We start from the raw sequence: 22,302 nt of genomic DNA, 5'->3' as shown, positions 1-22,302 counted from the left end.
ACAACGCTCTGATGAGACAACGAAACCCTACTCAACCCTACCCTACCCAAGCTCCTCCCCTGATCCTATCCTTCGAAAATGTACCCTTCTAACCTCGAGTAAGCCGCGAGTAATCGGCCCAACTCCTACTAGACATAGAATTAAGTGAATTTTGTTACACACAGTGAACAATGAATTATCGGCTCCGTAAAGCTAACGCGATTGAGCCTTCCAAATAAACGAACTAGATAAAAAAAAATTGGCTTCTTCCTCTTTTATTTCTATCTCTATCTCTATCTTTATCTATCTCTATCTCTATCTTACGCACATGAAATCGGCCAATCAGGAGCTGGTTCACGTTTGACAGAAAAGTGGTTCATTTTCGCCCCCGTATTGTCATCTCTTCTCTTAGCTTTCAACCAAAAAGAACCAACGCAAACTTTCAATTCTACCAATGTTATTTTTAATTTTATCAATGATTATTTTTTGTGTGTACACAAAACACAAGCTGCTGTTGCAGTTAACAAATAAGATTTATTATATAAGACCACGTAGTCCTACGTCACCATTGCGTATAACCCCATAGGGATGTCCCTTGTAGTTTTTTCTTCAGACTGTTTCATCTTATATGGACGTCGGTCAAAAGTTGTTCCAATCGAACCACTGATTGGCTCGATTAGAACAACTTTTTTCAGTTTTGTGGCGTCGTCCGTACTTTTACTTAGAGGACTTTAGTCGGCGCACCCCCCGCAAGAGTCACTCAAATCACTCAATTATTCATAAATATCAAACAAAATTTTTATGATGCAGTCTCTCACACATCAATGAAATGCGAGCGAGAGAACATTTACGTCAAAGCCGCTGAGAGAGTGAGTGCACACCGTCAGCATTAAAATTTATTCAGAAAGTTGTCGGTCGCCGTCGGGGATAAAGGAAATCCATTTTCAATCGTGCAGTGCATCGGCTTTGGAAACAGTTTTATCGGTACTTTTTCGCTCCAATCAAGCTCAATTTGCGAAGAAAAAGTAGTGTTCAGTGTTTTCGTCTGATTTCATAAACATCCTTGGCCAAATTCTAGCCGAAAATGTCCCATCAAACCGGAATCAAGGGTAGATAGTGAATCATTTTCTATATTTTCTCTGCTCTTTCCTGTGTTGCCGTTATTCGCATAACAGTCCCATGTGAATAGAAATTCCATAGGACATGGGTCTGTTATGCGAATAGCGTCAATATGGCACTGTCTGTCTCCTCCCCCTCCTGTTTACGGTTTCCATCGTTCCACCACCCTTTTCCCTCTCAACTTGAACCATCTGGTACAACACCCAAAATATTGCTCCACCTTCACGCTACCACCCTGCAGCACCGCCCGATGGGCGGGGGCAGCCGGGAACGACACTGCAACCTGTCGATCGACCATGGTCGTGACTTCTCATCCCTCCTACAGCCGCGCACAACCCATGGAAACCGACGTCTGTATCACGTCTCTTCCCATTGTTCCGTTCCATGCGCTGGGTGTATCGTGTCGTGTTGCATAAGTTAATTTTGATTCTTTGTTTTGTTCCGTTTCCGATATTTATTTCTAGCCAATGCGGAGCTGCTCAAGTTCTTTGGAAAATGCAAAGACGGGAAAACTAGAGTGCTCAAAGTTTCCATCGAGAACGGTGAGTCGAAGGCACTTCTTGCGTGGAAGTCGGTAGATTTAAGTATTATGCTTAGAGGCTCGATTTGTGCGTTCGTTTTGATTTTTTTTTTATAGTTATAGGGGAAAGTGAAGCTATAACGGAAGTTGTAATTGGCTTCGCATCAGTTGGTTATTAATTCTCACACAGATGTTTTCCAAATTGTCTTATTCGAGCTGTTTGTTTGCAATTGGTTTGCGAGAGTTAGTGCGTTATTCTTTTCCAATTTGGGAAATTTATTTAAGAAAACCTCCAAATGCTGCAGTTTTATAAAACTTTAGTTAGATCCAAGCAACGTTCTTCTTATAGGTTTTTTTTATGCTTCTGTATGCGAGCGTTTTGCCAGCCCGCATCTTAGTGTTCTAAATGTACTTCTACAGTTATTATTTGAGAGATTTCTATGATAACCAATGCATGAATTTGTGTATTGTGTTGTAAGCAAAATGATACTCTATGCCCAGAGAAGTCGAGAAAATTTCTAACCCGAAAGATTTCCTCAACCGGCCGCCTCCGGATTGGTAATACCGTGCCTTTACTGACTAGGCTATCTGAGGCCTCTGAAATTCACGCAAGCAATCTATAATTAAAGTTGTAATTCCTGTCTGGTTCGTGCCTCTAGAAAACTATTCTCTAATTTATTGCAGAGGAACTCACGCTAGTCGACCACAAGGCGGTCAAGAAAGATTTCGACAAAGACTACGATGCGCTCATAAAACCACTCATCGAAGACGATGTTCCGTGCTATATTCTTTATCGGTAAGTTCTCTGTATTCAACTTGTATGAATTCCATATTGTTGCTGATGATGAAAATGTGTCTATTGAATAATCAGCATCGCCGAGCGCGTCACGCTCGATTGAGCTTGCTGCTGGAGATGATCAAACAATGGACATAATTACGTGGTTTGTGTTAGGGTGTGTTCTTTCGGTTTTGATTGGGACACAGTTGGACAAAATTGATGAGGAGTTTTCTAAAAAGTGCTATTAACTCTTTCAGGCTCGACTTCAAAATCCCTACCGGATATGCATGGCTATTGCTGAGTTGGGTGCCAGAATCGGCCACGGTCCGGCAGAAAATGCTGTATGCTTCGACGAAGGCCACCCTCAAGCTGGAGTTCGGTTCGGGTCATATCAAGGAGGAGCAAAATGCCACCAGCAGGGAGGAAACGACACTTCGAGGCTACCAGAAGCATAAGCTCGACTTCAGTGCACCGGCCCCGTTGACGAGCCGGGAGGAAGAACTGGCGGAGATTAGGAAAAGTGAGGTGAAGACAGATTTCGGTATCGATACCAAGCAGCAGACGCTTGGCGGTATCAATTGTCCGATTTCCGAACCGACGAGCCAAGCGCTGAACGACATGCGTAGAGGTATATACAACTATCTGCAGTTTCGAATCGATTTGGACGAGGAAAAAATCCACGTGGTCAATGCTGCCAACATTGACATCCTAAAACTGCCATCACAGATTCCAACGGACCACGCCCGATACCATCTGTATCTGTTCAAACACCAGCACGAAGGCAACCACTTGGACAATATGGTGCTCGTCTACTCGATGCCTGGTTACAGCTGCTCGATCCGGGAACGGATGATGTACTCCAGCTGTAAGGGACCATTCTCGGCCACGATTGAGAAGCACGGTATCGAGATAACTAAGAAGATTGAAATCGACAACGGGGAAGAGCTGACAGAGGAATTCTTGTATGAAGAACTTCACCCGCGGAAGCTCAACCTGCGACCGCAATTCTCCAAGCCCAAGGGACCGCCCAGCCGGGGAGCGAAAAGACTGACAAAACCGCAAGCGGTTGAATAAACCATCTTCGACCTACAGCAAATTGTTTAAAAAACATGCAATTTATACATTTTAAGCATTTCTTTTTCGTTGCTTCCGACCGTTTTCGTTTTTTGGGTTCCATAACCGAGAATTGTCCGCGTGGCTGGCACTAACAATATATATTTTATGCTTTATGTTGCTGTGAGGAAGCGACTCTTGCCCCATTTGATGTAATGTTGTCCTATTTACTTGCAAATTGTGTGTTTAAGATTTTAAATATTGAAATCCTCGGCGGAAAATTGCACGGCAAAGCGAAATAGAAAATGCAGGGAATATATTATGGGAACGAGTGGTTATAGGTATTTTGATTTTGTATTTGTGTATAGTATTTATATTCGATCTCGAAGGAAGGCTTTTTGTTTTAAAATATCCGCATCAGACGAGTATGGACATATGAGATTACGCGGCTGATATCCACGGTCAGTGTAGACTGCACGAAGTGTTCTGATGACAAACAAAATCGAACAAGTCTCCCCCAATCAATCAGGAGCGGAAGAAAATGATGACAACAAACAAACAATAGAAAATGATTAGGTCGCCAGCGCAGCGACGAAAAACAAACCAGAATGAGCATGAATTAAAAATCGACAAAAATATATACATGATTGGAAAATCTTATTCAACTATGGTTATAATTATATACTATATATATTCGCAGTCAGGAATAGAAAGGACGAGGGAAGCAAAAAGCAAAATCAATAAAAACGAATTTTAACCTATAATACCTACCTAGTATGAAATTTAAAGTCGACGGCTATTTCCACTACAACAAAAAACCAACACCGGAATAAAAGGTAAACATATTTCTTGTAATATTCTTTACACAGAGGTGAACACAATAACGGTATGCATTGCTGAATAAAAGTACTATTTATTGAATGAACAAATGGAAATGCAAATGTTTCACTGTGACCAAGTGTTAGAACCTAAATTAAGTTAAATTGTTGAAAGATCCGTGACTTCTTTTGCTCTATAATGGAGATGTTGGAAGTCCCATGAAGTTGGCAGAAACTCCGCGAACTTCTCAGAAAATCCGCTAACTTTTCAGGGGGTCTATTATCACCGTCACGTCACTTCACTAGTGACAAAAAAGAGAGGCTCATAATCGCTATAATGACGTGACTCAAAATTTAAGAGGATTTTTTCAATGATTCTAAACCAGTGGTTCTCAAACTATGGTTGACTATGGTTGGTACTCGCCAGTTACAGTGTGTGAGCCTCTTTTCCGATATTCCATAATCTCGCGACCCACCAATATTAATATACAAATTGGCCTCAAAGTTAAAAAGGCTTCATATACGTGAAAATAGAGAGTTCTAGAATCGGGAAAATGGCTCTTTAAACACCAAAAATTACCTAAATCTTTAAAAGTAAATTAACATCAAAATGACCCTAGAAACGCCAAGAATGTCTTGAAAACGCAAAAATAAAAAATAACATTGAATCGCCCTAGAATGCTTTAATAGCTAGCGACAGTACTGTGGTTGTGGGTAGTCGACGACTACTTATCACCAAACCAAAAAATAAATAATTTTTAATATCTTCATCAGGAAAAGCACAATCAAATTTGGATTACAAGAAGCAAAGTCAAATTTTACTTGGAAAAGCGCAAAGGAATTTGGACTACGAGAAGCAAAGTGAAATTTAACTTTGAAAAGTGCAATTTAATTTGGATTACGAGATTTGAAGTCAAATTTAACTTCGAAAAGAGCAACGAATTTGGATTACGAGAAGCGAAATCAAATTTAACTTGGAAAAGCGTAATCGAATTTGGATTACGAGAAGCAAAGCCAAATTTTACTTCGAAAAGCGCAACGAATTTGGATTACGAGAAGCGAAGCCAAATTTAACTTTGAAAAGTGCAATCGAATTTGGATTACGATGAGCGAAATCAAATTTAACTTGAAAAGGCGTAATCAAATTTGGATAACTAGAAGCGATGTGAAATTTTACTTGGAAACCGCAATCGAATTTGGATTATGAGCAGCGAAGCCAAATTTAACTTGGAAAATCGCAACGAATTTGGATTACGAGAAGCGAAATCAAATTTTACTTGGAAAGCTCGACGAATTTCGATTACGAGAAGTGAAGCCAAATTTAACTTTGAAAAGTACAATCGAACTTGGAATATGAGCAGCGAAGCCAAATTTTACCTGGAAAAGCGTAATCGAATTTGGATTACGAGAAGCAAAGTGAAATTTAATTTGGATTACGAGAATCGAAGTCAAATTTTACTTCGAAAAGCGCAATGAATTTGGATTACGAGAAGCGAAGTCAAATTTAACTTGGAAAAGCGCCACGAATTTGGATTACGAGAAGCGAAGTCAAATTTAACTTGGAAAAGCGCAATCGAATTTGGATTACGAGAAGCGAAGTGAAATTTTACTTGGAAAGTGCAATCTCATTTGGATTTTGAGAATTGAAGTCAAATTTTACTTCGAAAAGCGCAAAAGAATTTGGATTACGATAAGCGAAATCAAATTTAACTTGGAAAGGATAATCGAATTTGGATAACCAGAAGCGAAGTGAAATATACTTGGAAACCGCAATCGAATTTGGATTATGAGCAGCAAAGCCAAATTTTACTTGGAAAAGCGCAATCGAATTTGGATAACCCAGCAGCAAAGCCAAATTTTACATGGAAAAGCGCATTCGAATTTGGATTACGAGAAGCGAAGTCAAATTTTACTTGGAAAAGCGCAATCGAATTTGGATTCCCAGAGGCAAAGCCAAATTTAACTTGGAAAGCGCTGTCGAATTTGAATTATAAGCAGCGAAGCCAAATTTTACTTGGAAAAGTGCAATCGAATTTGGATTAACAGAAGCAAAGCCAAATTTTACTTGGAAAGTGCTATTGAATTTGGATTACGAGAATCGAAGCCAAATTTAACTTCGAAAAGCGCAACGAATTTGAATTACGAGAAGCGAAATCAAATTTAACTTGGAAAAGCGCAATCGAATTTGGATTCCCATAAGCCAAATTTTACTTGGAAAGCTCGACGAATTCGGATTATGATAAGCGAAGTCAAATTTTGCTTGGAAAAGCACAATCAAATTTGGATAACCAGAAGCAAAGCCAAATTTAACTTGGAAAAGCGCAACGAATTTGGATTACGAGAAGCGAAGTGAAATTTTACTTGGAAACCACAATCGAATTTGGATTATGAGTAGCGAAGCCAAATTTTACTTGGAAAAGCGCAACGAATTTGGATTCCCAGAAGCAAAGTCAAATTTGACTTGGAAAGTTCAATCGAATTTGGATTATGAGATATAATAAAATTTTACTTGGAAATGCTAACATCAGGTTTTAAACCGGTGTAATAAATTTAAAAAAAAAATATCTACCTCAAAAAGCGATCACGACCCTTAAATTGAGAAACGCTGTTCTCAACTATTGCTGAAGGCATTTATTGAGTTGAAATATTTCTTGTCTTCTTTGAGCATAGATGTAATACGAGGTACTTAATGGTATTATTATGGAAGAACTCTCTCTACAATGTCGCATTTATGGTCACTGTAGACAGCTTTAGCAACAATCAATACGAAACTAACGATTTTAAATTGGCTCACCACTTTAGTAGCCTATTGGTCCCAAGCAAACGATTAACGTACCCTATTCTAGTTGAAATTCTATTACTACACTATGTTTGTTTTGATTCGCTATGAAAGTTTGACAGATAACATCAGGGGTGTGTGGATTCATGCAGAACATGCAGGGGTGAGTGAAATAGCTTGGGACTGCTTGGGACCGTTGTTCTGGTACTGAGTGAGCCAAAAATAATAATGATTTTCTTCGGGACCCAGTGGTCTTAGAGTTACCTCTATGGTCACACCATGTTCCGCTGGTCTACCGCCGCAATTTCCTTCCGTAGATCGTCCTTGGTCGGTTCTGACATGATTCTGCCCTTTCCGGGTTTTTCTTGTTTTCCGGAGGAGATAAACCCACACTAATTTCCGTTCCTGGTTCGATGTTCACTCCTTCCTCGCTGGTTGGTGTGGTTGGTTTCATGTCCACCATCTGTCACTGTATTGCCATAGAGGTAACTCTAAGACTAGAAGGTCCCGATATAACGTGCTCAAATTTTTGGCTCAGCTCTGGTACTCTCTTGGATCCCAAGCTAATCGATTCACCCCTCGAAACATAGGAAAATCCACTAACCCTTCATTTTATCTGTCAAACTTTCATAGCGAATCAAAACAAACATTGTGTAGTACTAGAATTTCGACTAGAATGGGGTACGTTTGCTTGGGACCAATAGGATAGTCAAGTAGTGAGCCAATTTAAAATCGTTAGTTTCGTATTGATTGTTGGTATTGCCATAGCCATCTGGGACGACCCAAGTAACCAAAAGTTCTGATAAAAGGCTATTTGTGGCTTAAGCAGCTTGGTTGAAAGTGGTCTATAGAATTCTAAGCAGCCTCATATAACGGCTTAATATAAGAACTTGAATGTTCCGGCACCATAATTGAAGAGTATTCTAAGCAGCTTCTGGCGGAACTTGAACGGAACTTTTAGAAAATAAATTAAAAAAGGTTTTTGTCCACTCAATTCTATATTTAGTTCGCACTTTTATGAACGTTATTTCTAAAGGCAGGAATTAATGTGTATCACCATTAGTAGTAGAATTTGAGCTGTTTGAAGAATTAAACCCAGTCCTTCTGCGTGAGAGCCCCAGCACGAACCGCTACGTCATCTGAGATATATTAAAGTGAGCTGTTGTCCCGTCTACTGTTGGAGTTTTCAGTGCCAGCTGACTGAATTGAATACGAAACACAAGACCTTGATGAATTTTAAATTGGTGTTTGTCCGCATGGTATTCCAACACACTTGTGGCGCAGTGGTTAACAGTCGTAGATCGCATGCCGAATACACGGCTTCGAATCCAGGAAATTACCTCTATGAAATTACTCTTTAATTTTTTTTAATGTTTGGTTAGAATGTTGATGCACTGCATAAATATAAGAATTATGATTTATTCGGGCCACTGATCATTTCATATTTATGTACATTAAATTTTGCTACTAATAAAGACTTGTGCGGATTGCTCCATGTGGCTTTGAAAGTTCTGTCGGAACTTTATTTGAACTTTATGGAATTTGGAAGTGATTTTAATCGTTGAATGTAGAACTTTTGGTAACTTGAGGAGGCTCACGTCAAAAGTCGCTTGTCCACCGAGCACTCGGAATGACCACTTCGTACATCATTGTGCGAAAAGAGAATGAAAGAAATACGAAAGGGATCAGTTTCAATAAGTTTCATCAGATTCCACAACTAACCATACTCAAGCAAAGTAAGTATGTACAAGAATCGGTACAAGCTGTATTGCAACTATCCAGCTTTCCATGCTCGGTAATGGCGGCCTGTTTGTTTGTTTTTTGGTAGACTACACTGCACATAATCGCAAGTCAGTCCAATCTGTAAAAAACTGGAAATGAGAAAACGACGTTCAAAGATTTTTCAAGTTTTCTGATTTGACATTTATGTTGGAGGGATAAATTTAAAAATAAACGTACAATGTGATAGAATGCATCTATGTTTACCCAAAAATATTGGAAAAATATCGTAAATATCGGCCAAAATCTGAGTGGGACTGACTTGCGATTACATTTAACGTGAATGAGAAAAATAACCGCAAGTCAGTCCCAATTCCATGACGATGCTGCATTAGTTAAGCTCATTATTGAACAGTAGAAAGATACCATGGTCCCATAGAACGTTATTGAATGTTTCTGGATTTGTTCCGCTGGTTCCAAAGCAATGGCCGAAACATACTCCGGTGAGTACGAGGGTGAGTATGGGTCTTCATCAGACCAGAGCTTTTTATAAACGAGCCAAACCCCCTATGCGATAAATCAATTCACATGAGAATTCAAAAATAAGATCAATAAGAGTCATGTTGAGTGGCCACACCCGGACATGTTCCGGGTGTCCCCAGGGGAGTGGTAAAACCGTTTTTTTTTCATCAAGCGATACATCAAATCACATGATAATTCAAAGCCATATCGATTGGCGGTCAAACTGAGTATCGTAACAACTATATTGGCCACATCCGGACATGTTCCAGATACCCTAGGGAAAGTGGGCAAAATTTGTCTTGACACAAATCTCATGATGCGATGTGTTGTCTAACATTTCTAACATATTTTTTTCTAATGGGACTGACTTGCGGTTACTTTTCGCTGTGGGACAATTTGATTTGGTATTGTTTTTCATTTTCCTTGAACAAACCACCTTTTTTCAATAGCATATCTCAAAAAACATAGAAAGATAAACTGAATAATGATGCTAACCCAAAATTGATAAAAATGCAGATGGGACTGACTTGCGATTACCGATTACCTGTAACAGGTTGCAGCCCTTTTGAGGCTTATTTGTCAAGGCCTGCTCTATCCAATAAATCCACTACTCGTACGCCAGAAGAGATAACCAATGGTGGTCGAATAGGCACTGCTAACACATTTGAGTAGGGACCATTGGGAAAGCATGTTAATATAACGATTGTGTGAACTTACCTATGATTTCTGGGCTTACTTGTGTTGCTGAATCATCTGTTGGCTGGGGATGCTTTGTGGGTTGTCATTGTCGTTGTCTCGGACCGACCTCGTCATCAGAATCGGTTCCTCTCATGATGGGGTCCTCAGCACTAAATCCGAGGAAGTCTGGTGGAACTAGGTCTTCTGAATCACTCTCCCAGTCCGAGTCGCTGCTTGTCTCAAATTCCGACTACACCATGCTACTATACTGGTTTTTAATGGTTTGTTTGAACTTGCTCCTTTCTTGTGCGATATCCTGCCATACTTCAATGGGAATTTTGCTCATCTCCACGTCCTGTCGAATACAGGTTTTCCAGGTATATGCCGGTCTTCCAGTTTTCTTGGGTTCTGGTATTCTGTACTTAAGTGCCGTTTTCAAAATTCCGCCTGGATCGCTCCTGAGGATACATATGCCCGTAGTAGTTAGGCCTTGCTATTCTTATTTTGTTGTTTATCGTGTATCCACCCAGCCACTCGGGGGCAATGTGGTCAGTTCTACGGTTCTACTACTCTCTTGTGGACGCTCTTCGTGATGATTGTTGTCGTTTGCTGAATCGCTAGACTGTTCATTCTCAGTATCATTCCTCTTAGGCACTTCTGTGTCGTCATGACACAAATTATGAAGACTCAGTAACATCTCTTATTCCATTCTTCGCAGTGAATTACGATTTCTCTTTAATATTGTGCTAACCTCCATGCTCGCCTCCATGGAGTACGTCACCACTGGAGTAATTAGACAATGCTTTCTTACTACGCTCCATTTAAGAGGGTGTTGCTTTAGGAAAGAACACAGATGATGATATGCTTTGTACGCCTTTTTTATGCGTTCTGAAGATGTAGCTGGTCAATTATGCTCCCAAGTATCTCATAATAGTGACCACCGGGAGTTGATACTTTCCGAACTTGGCAGTTGTTTCTGGGCGTATGTTTTTTGTGTCTCTGGGGTCTCGGAATAACACCTTCGTTTTCTTAGTGTTGCTCTCCAGTCCTATTGAATTCAATAGCGGCTCTAATATACCGATGAGCCTTGCCACATCCTCAACCTCTTCGCAAATGAACATAAGATCATCCGCGTATCCAAGTATGCACGGTAATTCGATCCTCGATCCATGAGCCAATTTGATTTCCGGGATGAATTCGTTGACCGATTGTAAGACATGAAGCAACATCAAGATGAACAGCTGTGGGTTCAGAGGACATTCTTGCTTTACCCCTCTCATTTTTTTGATCGAACTGGTCCTCTTCCCAAACCATTGGAGTGATGTTTTCTCGTGCAGGCATGCGGATATAATCCGGTTGATTCTCGGGTTGATTAACGATTTTAAAACACCCATTTCGGCGATAATGGTGGCTGCTTTTGATATGTCCAGTTCCAGTCTGTCAAATGCCTGTTTCAAATCAAGTGAAATCAGGATGGTTCGCTTCTCTTTTCTCCATCGTTCATCCAATATTCGACGAAGCACAAACACTTGATCCGAAGCACTCCATTTTTGTTGAAAGGCCATTTGGTAACCGGATAGAGGACCGACTTGGTCGGACAAGCGTTTCAAAAGCAATCTTGCATACATTTTGTACGCCGTTGAGCAAAGAGTGATGTATCTATAGTCTTCGGTGTTTTGCGGATATGTAACCTTTGGAATGGGGATTTGAACAGTTTCTAACCAGGCTTTAGGAACCTGATTGGTTCTGAAAACTTCCTTCATGAGATCTGTCATCTTCTCTGGAAGTTCCTCTAACCCATAGTTGAAGAACTCATTGGGGGCTGTCCATTAACTACGTAGACGGTTTTTTAGGATTCTTGACCCCCCTCCCCATGCGTAGACAATTGTTCATACAATTTTATTAAAATTTGTATGGGCCGTGGATAATTATCAACCCCCCCCCCCCTGAACTGTTTACGTAGTTTATGAACAGCCCCTTGTATAAATTGTCTTGTCCCGGTGCACTGTTGTTTCTGGTTGCCCATATGGATGTTCTGATTTCCTCCAAAGTAGGTTCCGGACAGGCATCCCTGCAATCATCTTCTACTAGCAGCTCGATATCGTCGTCCGATCCCGAGACGGCTAATACATAGGTGCCACAGACGGAAGAAGTGTTAGTTTGTTTACTTAAATGAACCATGCCCATTTTGTTATGGCATGTTTGCTATAAGAAATGCGCCTCGTGTTTATTAGCGAATTTCACATCAAAGATTGATTAATTGAGAAGGAAATCAGTTTGGTACGGCATTTGTGACCAGCATACACCTTCCGGTAGTATGAAACAGGTCAAAAACTGTTCAAATCCGCAGATAAAATTTTTTGTTTTGAATTTCTGTATAGCAAAATAGTGAACTTTTCGTGAACATTAACGGCAAAGAACTCACCAACACTGGGAGACTGTGAGTTCCTGCCCACCTGTCATTTACCATCGTGGTCCGATCCAGTATTAGCCATCTCTTTCAGTTTTTGGTCCCACTCTTGTACACGCAGAAAAAAATATTTTAAACGTAATAATATTTGACGTAAAATCAATAAGAATTTCATTTTGTTTTGGCTGCAAAAAGAAATCATTATTGTTTCAACAATCCAGTATTTTTGTTCCTCAAAACCCATGGATTGTTAAATCAAAAAGAAAATCTTTTCGAATTTACAAGAGCTTTCATGGTTCTGACGTAAGCTGTCAAATTTGGCAGCTGGGTCAACAATAAAAATATGTTTGTTTTTAAAAGAGATTTCTTGTTGATTCAATCATATTTATTTTATGAAGTCTGACAATTCACGCAGTAGAAATAAAAATATGTTTATTGATTCAAAAATCCGGGGTGATTTGAGATTTGGGCGTAATTGCTTTTGAAAACAAACACGTCAATCACTGATTTCTCTTGAATAAAAGCTCAATCTCACAAACAACCTATACCAAATGATAGAGGAATCATTCCTCTACCGCATAGTGTTAATACTTTTCGAGATTGAGCTTTTATTCGCGAGAAATCGGTGATTGACGTATTTGTTTACAAATGCAATTACGCCCAAATCTCAAATCACTCCGGAAATAATATGGCATTTTTTTTATGTTTTGTTTTCTTTTTCACTGATCATCCTTCGGAAGGGAAGTAAAGCCGTTGGTCCCCGGTTAATTAGTTGATGGGTCGATATGTAGGGTCCAGGTGTGGGAGCTGCCTTCCTGGCGTCAGGAGCATTGGTACTCAGTACGGAAAACAAGATCGACGAAAAAAAAATCATGGAAAAAAACAGAAAATTGATTATATTTAGCAACTGCAGCTTGAACTGCAGCATACTTACTTACCTCAAGTCTCAAGATTTTCGGAAATTTTGCACTTATTTCCCGAAATTCACAAGTTTTGTTATTGTTTACACTTTTGTCCGGGTGAAAACGAGGGAATGGTTGGTAGTTATTTTTGCATTCATGGCCCGGGGAATGGACACAGCAAATAAATGCTGAATTAAAATGAACTATTATTGGATTAATAATAGAATATAGTTATTTTTACAATAGTTGCAGTTGAAAAGTGGCTTATTAAAACAAAAAGAATCCTACTTTGAATTTATATGAATAAGTATTATTGAAACAACAAAATGCAATATAATTTCAACCGGAATTGTTTGTTTAAATTCAACTAAAGTTTTGTTTGGTTCAATGCAAACAATTTTCTGTCCGTGTATGTTTATGTATTTCTTATTATTTGACTCCTTCTGTTTCTTATGCTGTTTGATGAACCGAAACGTTTTTGTCATTTTGGACAGAGTGTTCTCTTCTTCAATGTCTAGTAGAAATTTCTTGACTTGTTCTTCGAAGTGATCTTGGTATGCTTTTTGCTTTTCCTTTCTAGCTTGTTTTGCTTCCTAGTTCAAAAGACTGTTTTTCCTGTCCTCCAAACGTTTCTGTGGCGCTATAAAGTATCGCTTGGATGCTTCTACCCTGCGAGGAGGGGGGGGGGGGGGTGATCCCGTTTTATTCAGCGTCTCTTTAGCTGCTCCAATAATGGACGATTCTATTTTGTTCCAGCTGCCCTCTACAAGCTATATTGCGACTATATGATTTTTTGCGTACTCATATGGCCGTCAGAGTGGTTCATCGGTTGCGAAGTGAATTATTTCTGAAAGTGATGCGTTATATTTCTCAATGTTTTGATTTCTTCCTAACGTTACCTCAACGTTATATCACAAACAGACACAACACATTGAACATTTCTCATTGTTAATCCCGAGGGGGGCGACTCTATCTACGATGCAGGAAAAATTGTGATTTGCTGTGGTTAGCTGCCCGTACGCTGTGTAGATAGAAAGAAGATTGATGACGATACTGAAGATTTCTTGCAAAAAGATGATCCAAGTAGATGCGAGAAATGAAACAAGATTTTTCGAAGATTAATTCGCTAGTGTGAGATTTGTTGAGCATCTAGAATTGAGATTAAGATGTGTCGCCTCTCTCGGTTAACCCTACCGCCATCTGTAGTATACCTTTGTCGGTGGTATACCTAGTGATGGACAATACACTAAACAGATGGCTGTAGTGTGCAAACGTCAAACGCGAGGGAATTTATTATGTGCGCCACAAGTGGCAGTACTACAAACTAAGAAACATTTAAATTGACCGTTAAAAGCGATTTCGATGAACATTTTAAGAGTGTTATGTCTGCTTGTCTGTGAGCATACCTTCACTACCGTAACTTCGGGTAATCCGCGAAAGTACTTGTATGTTTCTCAGGCACTATTGATCTAACTGCAATCACTCTCGCATCAATGTGCCATGACCAAATTGGCACAACGACGCCCTATACGCTCTCTGACCAAAGCGCAGGGCGAGGCGCAAGGACGGTGGACTTACATTTCCTTCAAAATTGGAATAACGCATGACTTGAAAAACATGTCAATGGAAACATCGGCTTGTACAAAAGGATTGCTGTTCTAGATTTGAATTGTAATTGTAATTTATCAGCCCTCACCCTGGTGGCCACTGCCAACCCATCGTGTTAGGTGAGGACCTACCAAGCCTAAGCGTTAAAACATGCCAGACCGTATAGCATGATGCAAACGTGACTAGCCGGCGCAAAATGTCCAAACTAGTACACCGATACATTAAATAGGGATAGAAAGAGATGGAGATGAAAAAGTAAGAGATATCAATTTGCTGAAAGAAAAGAACATAAAGAACGCTATGGCTGAACAGTTGACAGCTAAGCCCCGTGCGTTAAAGAAGTGTTTCTTTTATCCGTCTCGTTATCAGGTTACAAGCTAATGAGTTTTCTATCAGATGGGTGCTAAACGTGAGAACACCTTGGTAGTAGACTTTAGTGTGCTGCCGAAGCGACCAGATGCATCTGCCGTACAGAAATTCATGTACGGTGAGTTGAAACTGGACATAGCGGACACCTTAAAAATTCAGTTTCACAATGTTAGAAACTGTGTCTACGTCGAGATGGTAGATGCAGCAACAGCCAAGCGCTACTTTGCATCACACCATCTACAACACACTATGCAGTGCGAGAAAAAAGCTTTCAAAATTCCCGTGTTCGTGGAAGACGAAGCCGTTAACGTGAGAATCCATGATCTCCCTCCGAAAACACCTAACACGGTGATTTTAGAAAGTATGCGACCATACGGTACTATTCTTTCCATCAGCAGAGAAATGTGGAAGAATTATTTTCCCGGCATCTACAATGGAGTACGTGTAGTACGGATGAAGCTCAAACAACTCATCCCTACCTATCTAACGATCGACGGTGAGACAACATTGATTACATATCGCAATCAAACAAAAGTGTAATAGCTCTACATCACGCATTACTGTAAATGACCCTACAGACGCAGAAAAGGTCACAAACGATGAAAACAGCGAACAAACATTACTCGATACCAATCAAACCCAATCTACAATAGACGAAACCAGCAAAAACACCCAGCACCAACACTCTGATGGAAACAATAGCGCACAAGAATCGACGGATAGTGAATCGGATGAATTTCTAACCGTCACCAACAAACGAAGGCTGTCAACGAAACAAAAACACAACAATGCGAAACAATATATTACGAACCAGGGTTGCCAGAATGATGAATCAGCAGGAAATGAAAATTCGATGGCAAAAAAAGAAGACGAATTGTCAGTTCTGGACTCATCAGTCAAGACGAGGAGCAAAAATAAGCAGCTAGGAAGAAAGTGAAAAAAAAATAATTAGAATCAACTGTATTTTCATATATTATTTTTCAGAGACGAACCAGCCTACGGCTGAAAGTCTCTTTTTGTAATTATAATTGTAATTGTTCAGTGCATAGGCTGTGCCTTCCGCTAAGAAGGCTTATCTAGGGACCAACCCCCTAGTATATACACCTACTGTCCTTCCCGTTGCACTCGTCAGCTCGTGCGATACTCTAGACACACATGGGTGGTCGTATCCGGGTCCTTCCCTGGGTAGGCTCGTGTCCGTCCAGGTTCTGGTACATTAACTTATATCTATGCATGGTAATTATACTTTGCAACTCACCTTTTGATTATAAATGTCGATAATGCTGAAACTATATGAATGTTAGTGATCATTATTAGGTGTGTGCTGCAATGGAGTAGTAATTGAAGGAAATGAGGTTCTCATGTGGCTTATAGGTAATTCTATAATAGGTAAATCATGCAAGCACAAACCTTTTACAATTCTTATCCTACTTACCAGTTCCGTCCAGTATAAATTGGCTGTTTCCAAATGGCCTAATCCTTTCTGACTGCTTACTCTCTTACGTTTTCTCGCTTTTTTCCTTCTTCCTATTGAAAATCTGGCCGTGTTCCCATTTGTTCTCAGGTAGGTAATATTGGAACATGAGGGGAAGAAAGAAATAGAACAAGTTAAGTGTGAGTTGTATGCGTTGGTTAGTCGTGTGGGTCATGGTGTTGTGTTCCCTATTTTATTTGCCTCTATTCAGCTCTCAGATCGCCCCCTCTCCCCAAACTATTGCGGATGAGAAAAAGAACCCATATTTGGTAACCTCTCACGAGCTGCAATACATAAGATATGAATAACAAACAAATCTAGAACGGGGCTTAAACATATAACATTTTCTAAGACTGAACATGATTAGTATAGTATGAATAATGAGAATTGTATGAAGAAAAGACGATCCAAAAAGAAAGTTCCCTAGCAATAAAACTATTACTCTGTGCTTTTTTTTTTCCTTTGGTTTGTTTTTTTTCCGTCGATCTTGTTTTCCGTGCTGAGCACCAATGCTACCGACGTGCCAGGAAGGCAGCTCCCACACCTGGACCCTACCTATCGACCCATCAACTCATGAACCGGGGACCAACGGCTTTACTTCCCATCCGAAGGAAGGCGTGATCAGAGATGTTATGCCTCAGAACATCCCGGCGGCGCCGACTGGGATTGAACCCAGGCCTGCTGGGGTGAGAGGTAATCACGCTTACCACTACACCACCGGCGCCGTTGTATTACTCTGTGCTAATATGAGTTATTTCAAAATGGGCATCCATACTCAGAAACTATACCCGACCTCAACAAACTGAACCGAAATCAGAACAGCTAAACTACTCGGTAAGATTTAGGCATTTCTATTTAATTGTATTGTATTAAGCTATCTTACAGAGACCAGATGTCCAAGTTCGGTCATAAACTAGTGTAAAGTTAAGTGGAAACGTTGCCGTCATGATTTTCTCTATACATTTATCACCTTCGACCAATTTGGCGCTAGTACCGATAAATTACCTGCTGAAAATTGCCACTTGGCGCTACCAGCACTTAGTGTCTAGTGTAAGTTTTGCAACGCCAGCGCCATCATGTTGTCAAAGAGGGTTTTTAAGCGGGGAAGTCGCCGTTAGTGGCGCTTAGGTCGAATAGGAATCTTTACACAAGTTTTTAGAGAAATTTTGGAGCCTCAACGTCTGTTTTCTGTGGCTATCTTATATCGAGCTCTTTTCAATAATTGCAACATGTGAATAATGCAGAACAAGTTTAAAATTGTTCTAGTGCCAAATTGGTTTTGAAGGAAGGTCAAACTACAAACGAACAGCTCAGCCGCTCTGAACCCTATGAAAATTATGCTTTCCCAATATGGTACATTCTCTCACTATAAACCTGTCATTTCTAGCCTATCTGAACTATTTAATAAATGGAAACCATAACATGGGTTACGCTCCTCCGCATCCTATCTCTGTCTTATCTCAAATGCCAATGGTTTGAATGTATCAATATATACATTGGAAATGACGTTCAATCAAATAAACCCATACCCCACTCACTTGGCCAGGCTTCAAAATCGTCCAGTGGGAGGTGCGCTCTACACTCCAAGTTCCCTTTCTTTCAAATTTGATATTTTACCCATTTGAGTGTTGATTAATCACAATGAAACGTTGTGACAGAGCACGGACTTGAGGTTACTAGAGTATTAAATAATCTAGGTCCTATTTAGGATTATATCTGAAAAATCCAAATCTGGCCAACGCCCACCATGTTCTAGATTTCAACCGGCACAATTCTAAGCTAACTCCTATTTCTGATCCAAGGCCCAGATGTGTCATATACGACTCAACTAGATGATTTAACAAAATGTTTATTTTTTATTTACATTTTATTTATTTTAAGGAGTTACAAACTACCTATGTACATGCATATTGTAAATTGCAACAAAGTATAAATTACAATTTACTTTTTACATCAACTTGAAAGCAAAAATCAGTCAATTACTGTTCCGTATTATAGGGGCTGTTCTTACAAAACAAAACTCAAAAAATTTCCAGTTAAAATAATTCTGATTATTCTACGTTTTCGTATTAATGTAAGAATAGCCCCTCGTAAAAATATAAATATCTTAGAATGTGTAGAACACTGGAACGAACTTAACCACCGTCGAGTCGCGGCAGACGGCCAATGGGATTTTCTAGAGCCTCCTGAGGAGTCGGATTCATAGCTAAAACGAGTAAAAAGCATAACATGCAGTTGAATCGTTACCATTACAAAATGCACGTGATATTCCTCTTACGTCTTACGTGTCCTCGCGGGCGTACTCGTCGGCGCTTGACATTGCTTGGGCCCGCTTGTTGGTCATCAGCCGCCTTCGGCGACTGTCGCCGGACAGCACGCGGTTGCTGGAAATATATGGCTGTTCCACTGTCGTCGCTGTCAGAAAAGTCGCCGATCGTAATTTCAGCTGCTACCGATTGAGCAACAGATTGAGAGCTTATGTTTACCGAGCTGTGCAGTTCGGTCAATTGCGATGGTTGAGACTGAGACGATGGCACTATGGAATGATCTCCGGCAACCTCTCCCGATGACACTTGAAACTCGCTAGCAATGGTAATATTACTTCCAGATCCACTTGAGCCATCCGTATGCCTATTCGTCCCACCTGAGACAATCGATGATCGCTCATCGTCAGAATCTGTCCGTGGAAAAGAGATGTTGTTCTCCAAATCGCGTCTCTCTTTAACCGTTGGCCCATACTTACCGCTGACAGCACGGATCTCTTTGTCCGAATCATCCAACATGTCACTTGCAAGAGAATTGCCTGTGAGATTGGCCACCATAGGTTCATTGTTGGATTTCATTGCGCGGAAAGGAACAGTCTTGCGACTGACTTGTCTCTCTCCCATCGGCGTTCGGTCGATCAGGATATCGAAGTTGTCCAGCAGCTGACTACCTCCGGCTTCCGACAAGTTCATGTAGCTGACACAAATCTCGTTGTATTTTTCGTTCATGCTTTCGTAGAGATCCCCTGTGCTAGTGTACTTCTTGTTAGGTAGCCGGTGAGCCGCCGGGAACAGATTCATCAATAGCTTCATTTTGAACGATTTGGGTACCTTTCGTCTGGCCACGGTTTTGTACGCGGCACACAGTTGCGTGTTTTCTGTAATAATGATTCTGTCCACATTCGAGTACAGCTCGTAATAAGGATTGGAATACACGTATCTATTCAGCAAATCCAGAAATTTGCGATCGTTCAAAATGCTGTCAGCTCGGAAGAGTTGTTCACCGTGGAAGTGTTTTCTGAAGTGATCAGAATCCGGCGCGCAGACAGGACAAAACAGTTGAGTACGCTGCAAAACACGTTCATATCGTTAGTGAAGGGCATGAATCATGATTCGAATAAACACTTACCCCTGCATGCGGCTGGAACATGATGGACTTCTCATTGCTTCCAAGGTAAATCATAAACGGTGAATATTCCCCGCAGGTGCAACATACAGGAAAACACTTTCCATCTGATCCCGTGTATATATAGTCCTTCGAAGCATCGATAAACGAACCAGTAACTATCGGCTCCATTTTTAAGGGAAGAAATGTACCCAACACAAATTTAGGGATATAAAGTTAAGAATAAACTGCTTTTATTACAAACTCGATTACAAACAAAAAAACTAATCACCGAAGAACCGCGGTTGGCAAAGTCGACTATAATATTAAAATTTTAATGGCTTTATGTCGACTGTTAAAGCACACTAAAAAATTGAGCAAATTTGACACACGTTCAGCCAGATCAACTTAAAATTGAGTTGAATTCTAGTCACTTTCAGTAAAAAACACATACACTGAGCGAATTTACCATGTCGTCATCGCATGATTAATCATTCAGAGTTATCCGATTTCTTTAACATCGAAAATAATATGAGATACCCGATTGACTGATAATTGACATTAAATGGGAAGATTCATCATACGTATCATAAAAGAAAATAACATCAACCACTTAATGAAGTACCGTTCAAATTTTGAAAGGTATTAACAAAAAATGAATTCAAGAACAGAAATGAAGTAAAATCATCCAAGTTAGCCCCATGACGAAAATCATACAACAACTGTCATGCGATTCATTTTCATATTGTTCCAGTTTCCCATTGCGTTTTGGCTTCGCCATTTTATATTCGCAGCTGGATGAACGCGCACTGAGCAAAGGGCTAGGCAAAGGGGCAACATTCGCAGTTTTTGGTGGCTCCCAGTGATCGAAAAATTGGTGAAAATTAGTGAAAAACTGTCGCAAAGTGGTGCAAAATTACTGCCGAAAGCCACGGGAAGCAGCTGGTGCCAAGTGTGACCGCAGAAAATGTGCGTTTCCGATCGGGGAAATATTCTTTCGGGTTGCTGCTGCCGCAGTGCTAGCATAGAGGTAACTCTAAGACCACTGGGTCCCAAAGATGCCAGATTTTTTTCTATGCAATTCCGTAGACTTGTTCAAATCTACGGATTTCTACGGATTTTTTTTTAGTCGTAGGTGATATTTTTTTTAGTTCTAAGGTGATACTTTACGTTAAATGATAAATCGATAAAAGAACCCCGCAATGGTGACGTCGTACTGCGTGATTTCATATAATAAATGTTACTTGTTAACTGCAGCAGGACTTGTCTTTTGTGTAGGAATAGGAATTTGAGCCTGATTCTCTCTGTTTATACTCTTTAGTATGACTATGATTGCCCTGAAAAGAAGCTTTTGATATGAATTTTAGTTGGGACATGTTCAGAAATTTAACTCTTTTGGAAAATCTTGGTGGCCCTCAAAAGCACCGATGGTATTTAGTACAGGCATGAATACTATGACACTGTTGCACCTTTAGTTTTGCTTCCTGAAGATCCTTGTTCAGCCATAGCAAGATGTGAGCGTGACGACTTCCACGGTGCTGAAATTCAAACGTGTCAACCAGTTTGTTGAAGTACACACAGCACGTTGCTGGATCATCATTGACCAGAATTGCTCTTTGTAGTGCAGTTAATTCCTGGATATGATCTGTTAAGTCATTGCCATTGTGTCCTTCGATCACGCAGAAAAAAGTATCATCGTAATAAAAATATTTGAGGTAAAAATAAACGTAAACTCAGTTTGTTCTGGCCACAAAAATAAAATAGGTTGATTCAAACGTACGTTATGTTTAAAGTCATGTGATATCAATGTTTAAAATAAAAATCATTATACGTTTATTTTAAAAATATTCGAGTTGAAAATAAACGTGAATATTTTTGTTTGATTTGACAGCTTTGTAAACAAAAATAAATATTTTTATTTGAAACATGATTTTAGAGTTTAACTTAAACGTATTTAATGTTCAGAAAAAATACATATTTATTTATTATTATAAATCATCAATGCGCGATAAAATAAAACGTTCGTTTCCGATCAACCTGACACACTCAAGCTGGGAAGACAGTTGTAAACCAAATGCGATTCTTCCACAATGCAGCGTTTTCGAGACATGGCATCAATGCTGGTACCCGGCGTTTGATGACTGTATAATGTCCCCACGTAGAACATCTCATCCAGGAGCCAGTCCTATCTTTCGTACAGGAATA

General features: G+C 40.0%; 3 protein-coding genes across 4 annotated transcripts; 2 read left to right on the top strand and 1 right to left on the bottom strand.

The window, feature by feature from the left end:
- The first annotated feature begins 875 nt into the window (after nt 1-875).
- On the top strand, nt 876-4,384 carry twf (twinfilin actin binding protein). The gene is made up of 4 exons (XM_065216394.1): nt 876-1,088; nt 1,563-1,640; nt 2,303-2,414; nt 2,654-4,384. Exons 1-4 carry the CDS (start codon nt 1,064-1,066, stop codon nt 3,468-3,470), a joined length of 1,032 nt encoding a protein of 343 aa, XP_065072466.1. The 5' UTR covers nt 876-1,063; the 3' UTR covers nt 3,471-4,384.
- Nucleotides 4,385-15,272: 10,888 nt separating this feature from the next.
- On the top strand, nt 15,273-15,794 carry LOC135717576 (uncharacterized). The gene has a single exon (XM_065239712.1). The coding sequence runs from the start codon at nt 15,282-15,284 to the stop codon at nt 15,792-15,794; it is 513 nt and encodes a 170-aa protein (XP_065095784.1). The 5' UTR covers nt 15,273-15,281.
- A 2,835-nt stretch (nt 15,795-18,629) lies between these two features.
- Nucleotides 18,630-20,385, bottom strand: LOC135717547 (uncharacterized). Of its 2 annotated transcripts, XM_065239682.1 has the most exons (4): nt 20,122-20,385; nt 19,472-20,060; nt 19,007-19,405; nt 18,630-18,934 (listed from the first exon to the last, which is right to left on the bottom strand). In XM_065239682.1, the coding sequence occupies exons 1-4, from the start codon at nt 20,287-20,289 to the stop codon at nt 18,864-18,866; spliced, it is 1,227 nt and encodes a 408-aa protein (XP_065095754.1). In that variant the 5' UTR covers nt 20,290-20,385; the 3' UTR covers nt 18,630-18,863. The 2 variants fall into 2 exon arrangements, with proteins under 2 accessions (XP_065095754.1, XP_065095753.1); XM_065239681.1 differs by having other exon boundaries at nt 19,007-20,060.
- Between the last annotated feature and the right edge of the window lie 1,917 nt (nt 20,386-22,302).

The sequence above is a fragment of the Ochlerotatus camptorhynchus genome, unplaced genomic scaffold (genome assembly GCF_037179485.1).
Source record: "Ochlerotatus camptorhynchus isolate MF236.1 unplaced genomic scaffold, CSIRO-AGI_Acam_v1.1 ptg000062l, whole genome shotgun sequence".
In the NCBI taxonomy this organism is placed as follows: Eukaryota; Metazoa; Arthropoda; class Insecta; order Diptera; family Culicidae; genus Ochlerotatus; species Ochlerotatus camptorhynchus.
This window is presented reverse-complemented; position numbering and strand designations above follow the sequence as displayed.

Coding starts and splice junctions, on each gene's coding strand:
- twf (XM_065216394.1), top strand. CDS start 1,064: ATGTCCCATCAAACCGGAATCAAGG. Junction 1,089..1,562: donor CCATCAAACCGGAATCAAGG/GTAGATAGTGAA, acceptor ATTTATTTCTAG/CCAATGCGGAGCTGCTCAAG. Junction 2,415..2,653: donor CCGTGCTATATTCTTTATCG/GTAAGTTCTCTG, acceptor TAACTCTTTCAG/GCTCGACTTCAAAATCCCTA.
- LOC135717576 (XM_065239712.1), top strand. CDS start 15,282: ATGGGTGCTAAACGTGAGAACACCTTGGTAGTAGACTTTAGTGTGCTG.
- LOC135717547 (XM_065239681.1), bottom strand. CDS start 20,289: ATGGAGCCGATAGTTACTGGTTCGTTTATCGATGCTTCGAAGGACTAT. Junction 20,061..20,121: donor TGTTCCAGCCGCATGCAGGG/GTAAGTGTTTAT, acceptor CGTGTTTTGCAG/CGTACTCAACTGTTTTGTCC. Junction 18,935..19,006: donor CCCGCGAGGACACGTAAGAC/GTAAGAGGAATA, acceptor TACTCGTTTTAG/CTATGAATCCGACTCCTCAG.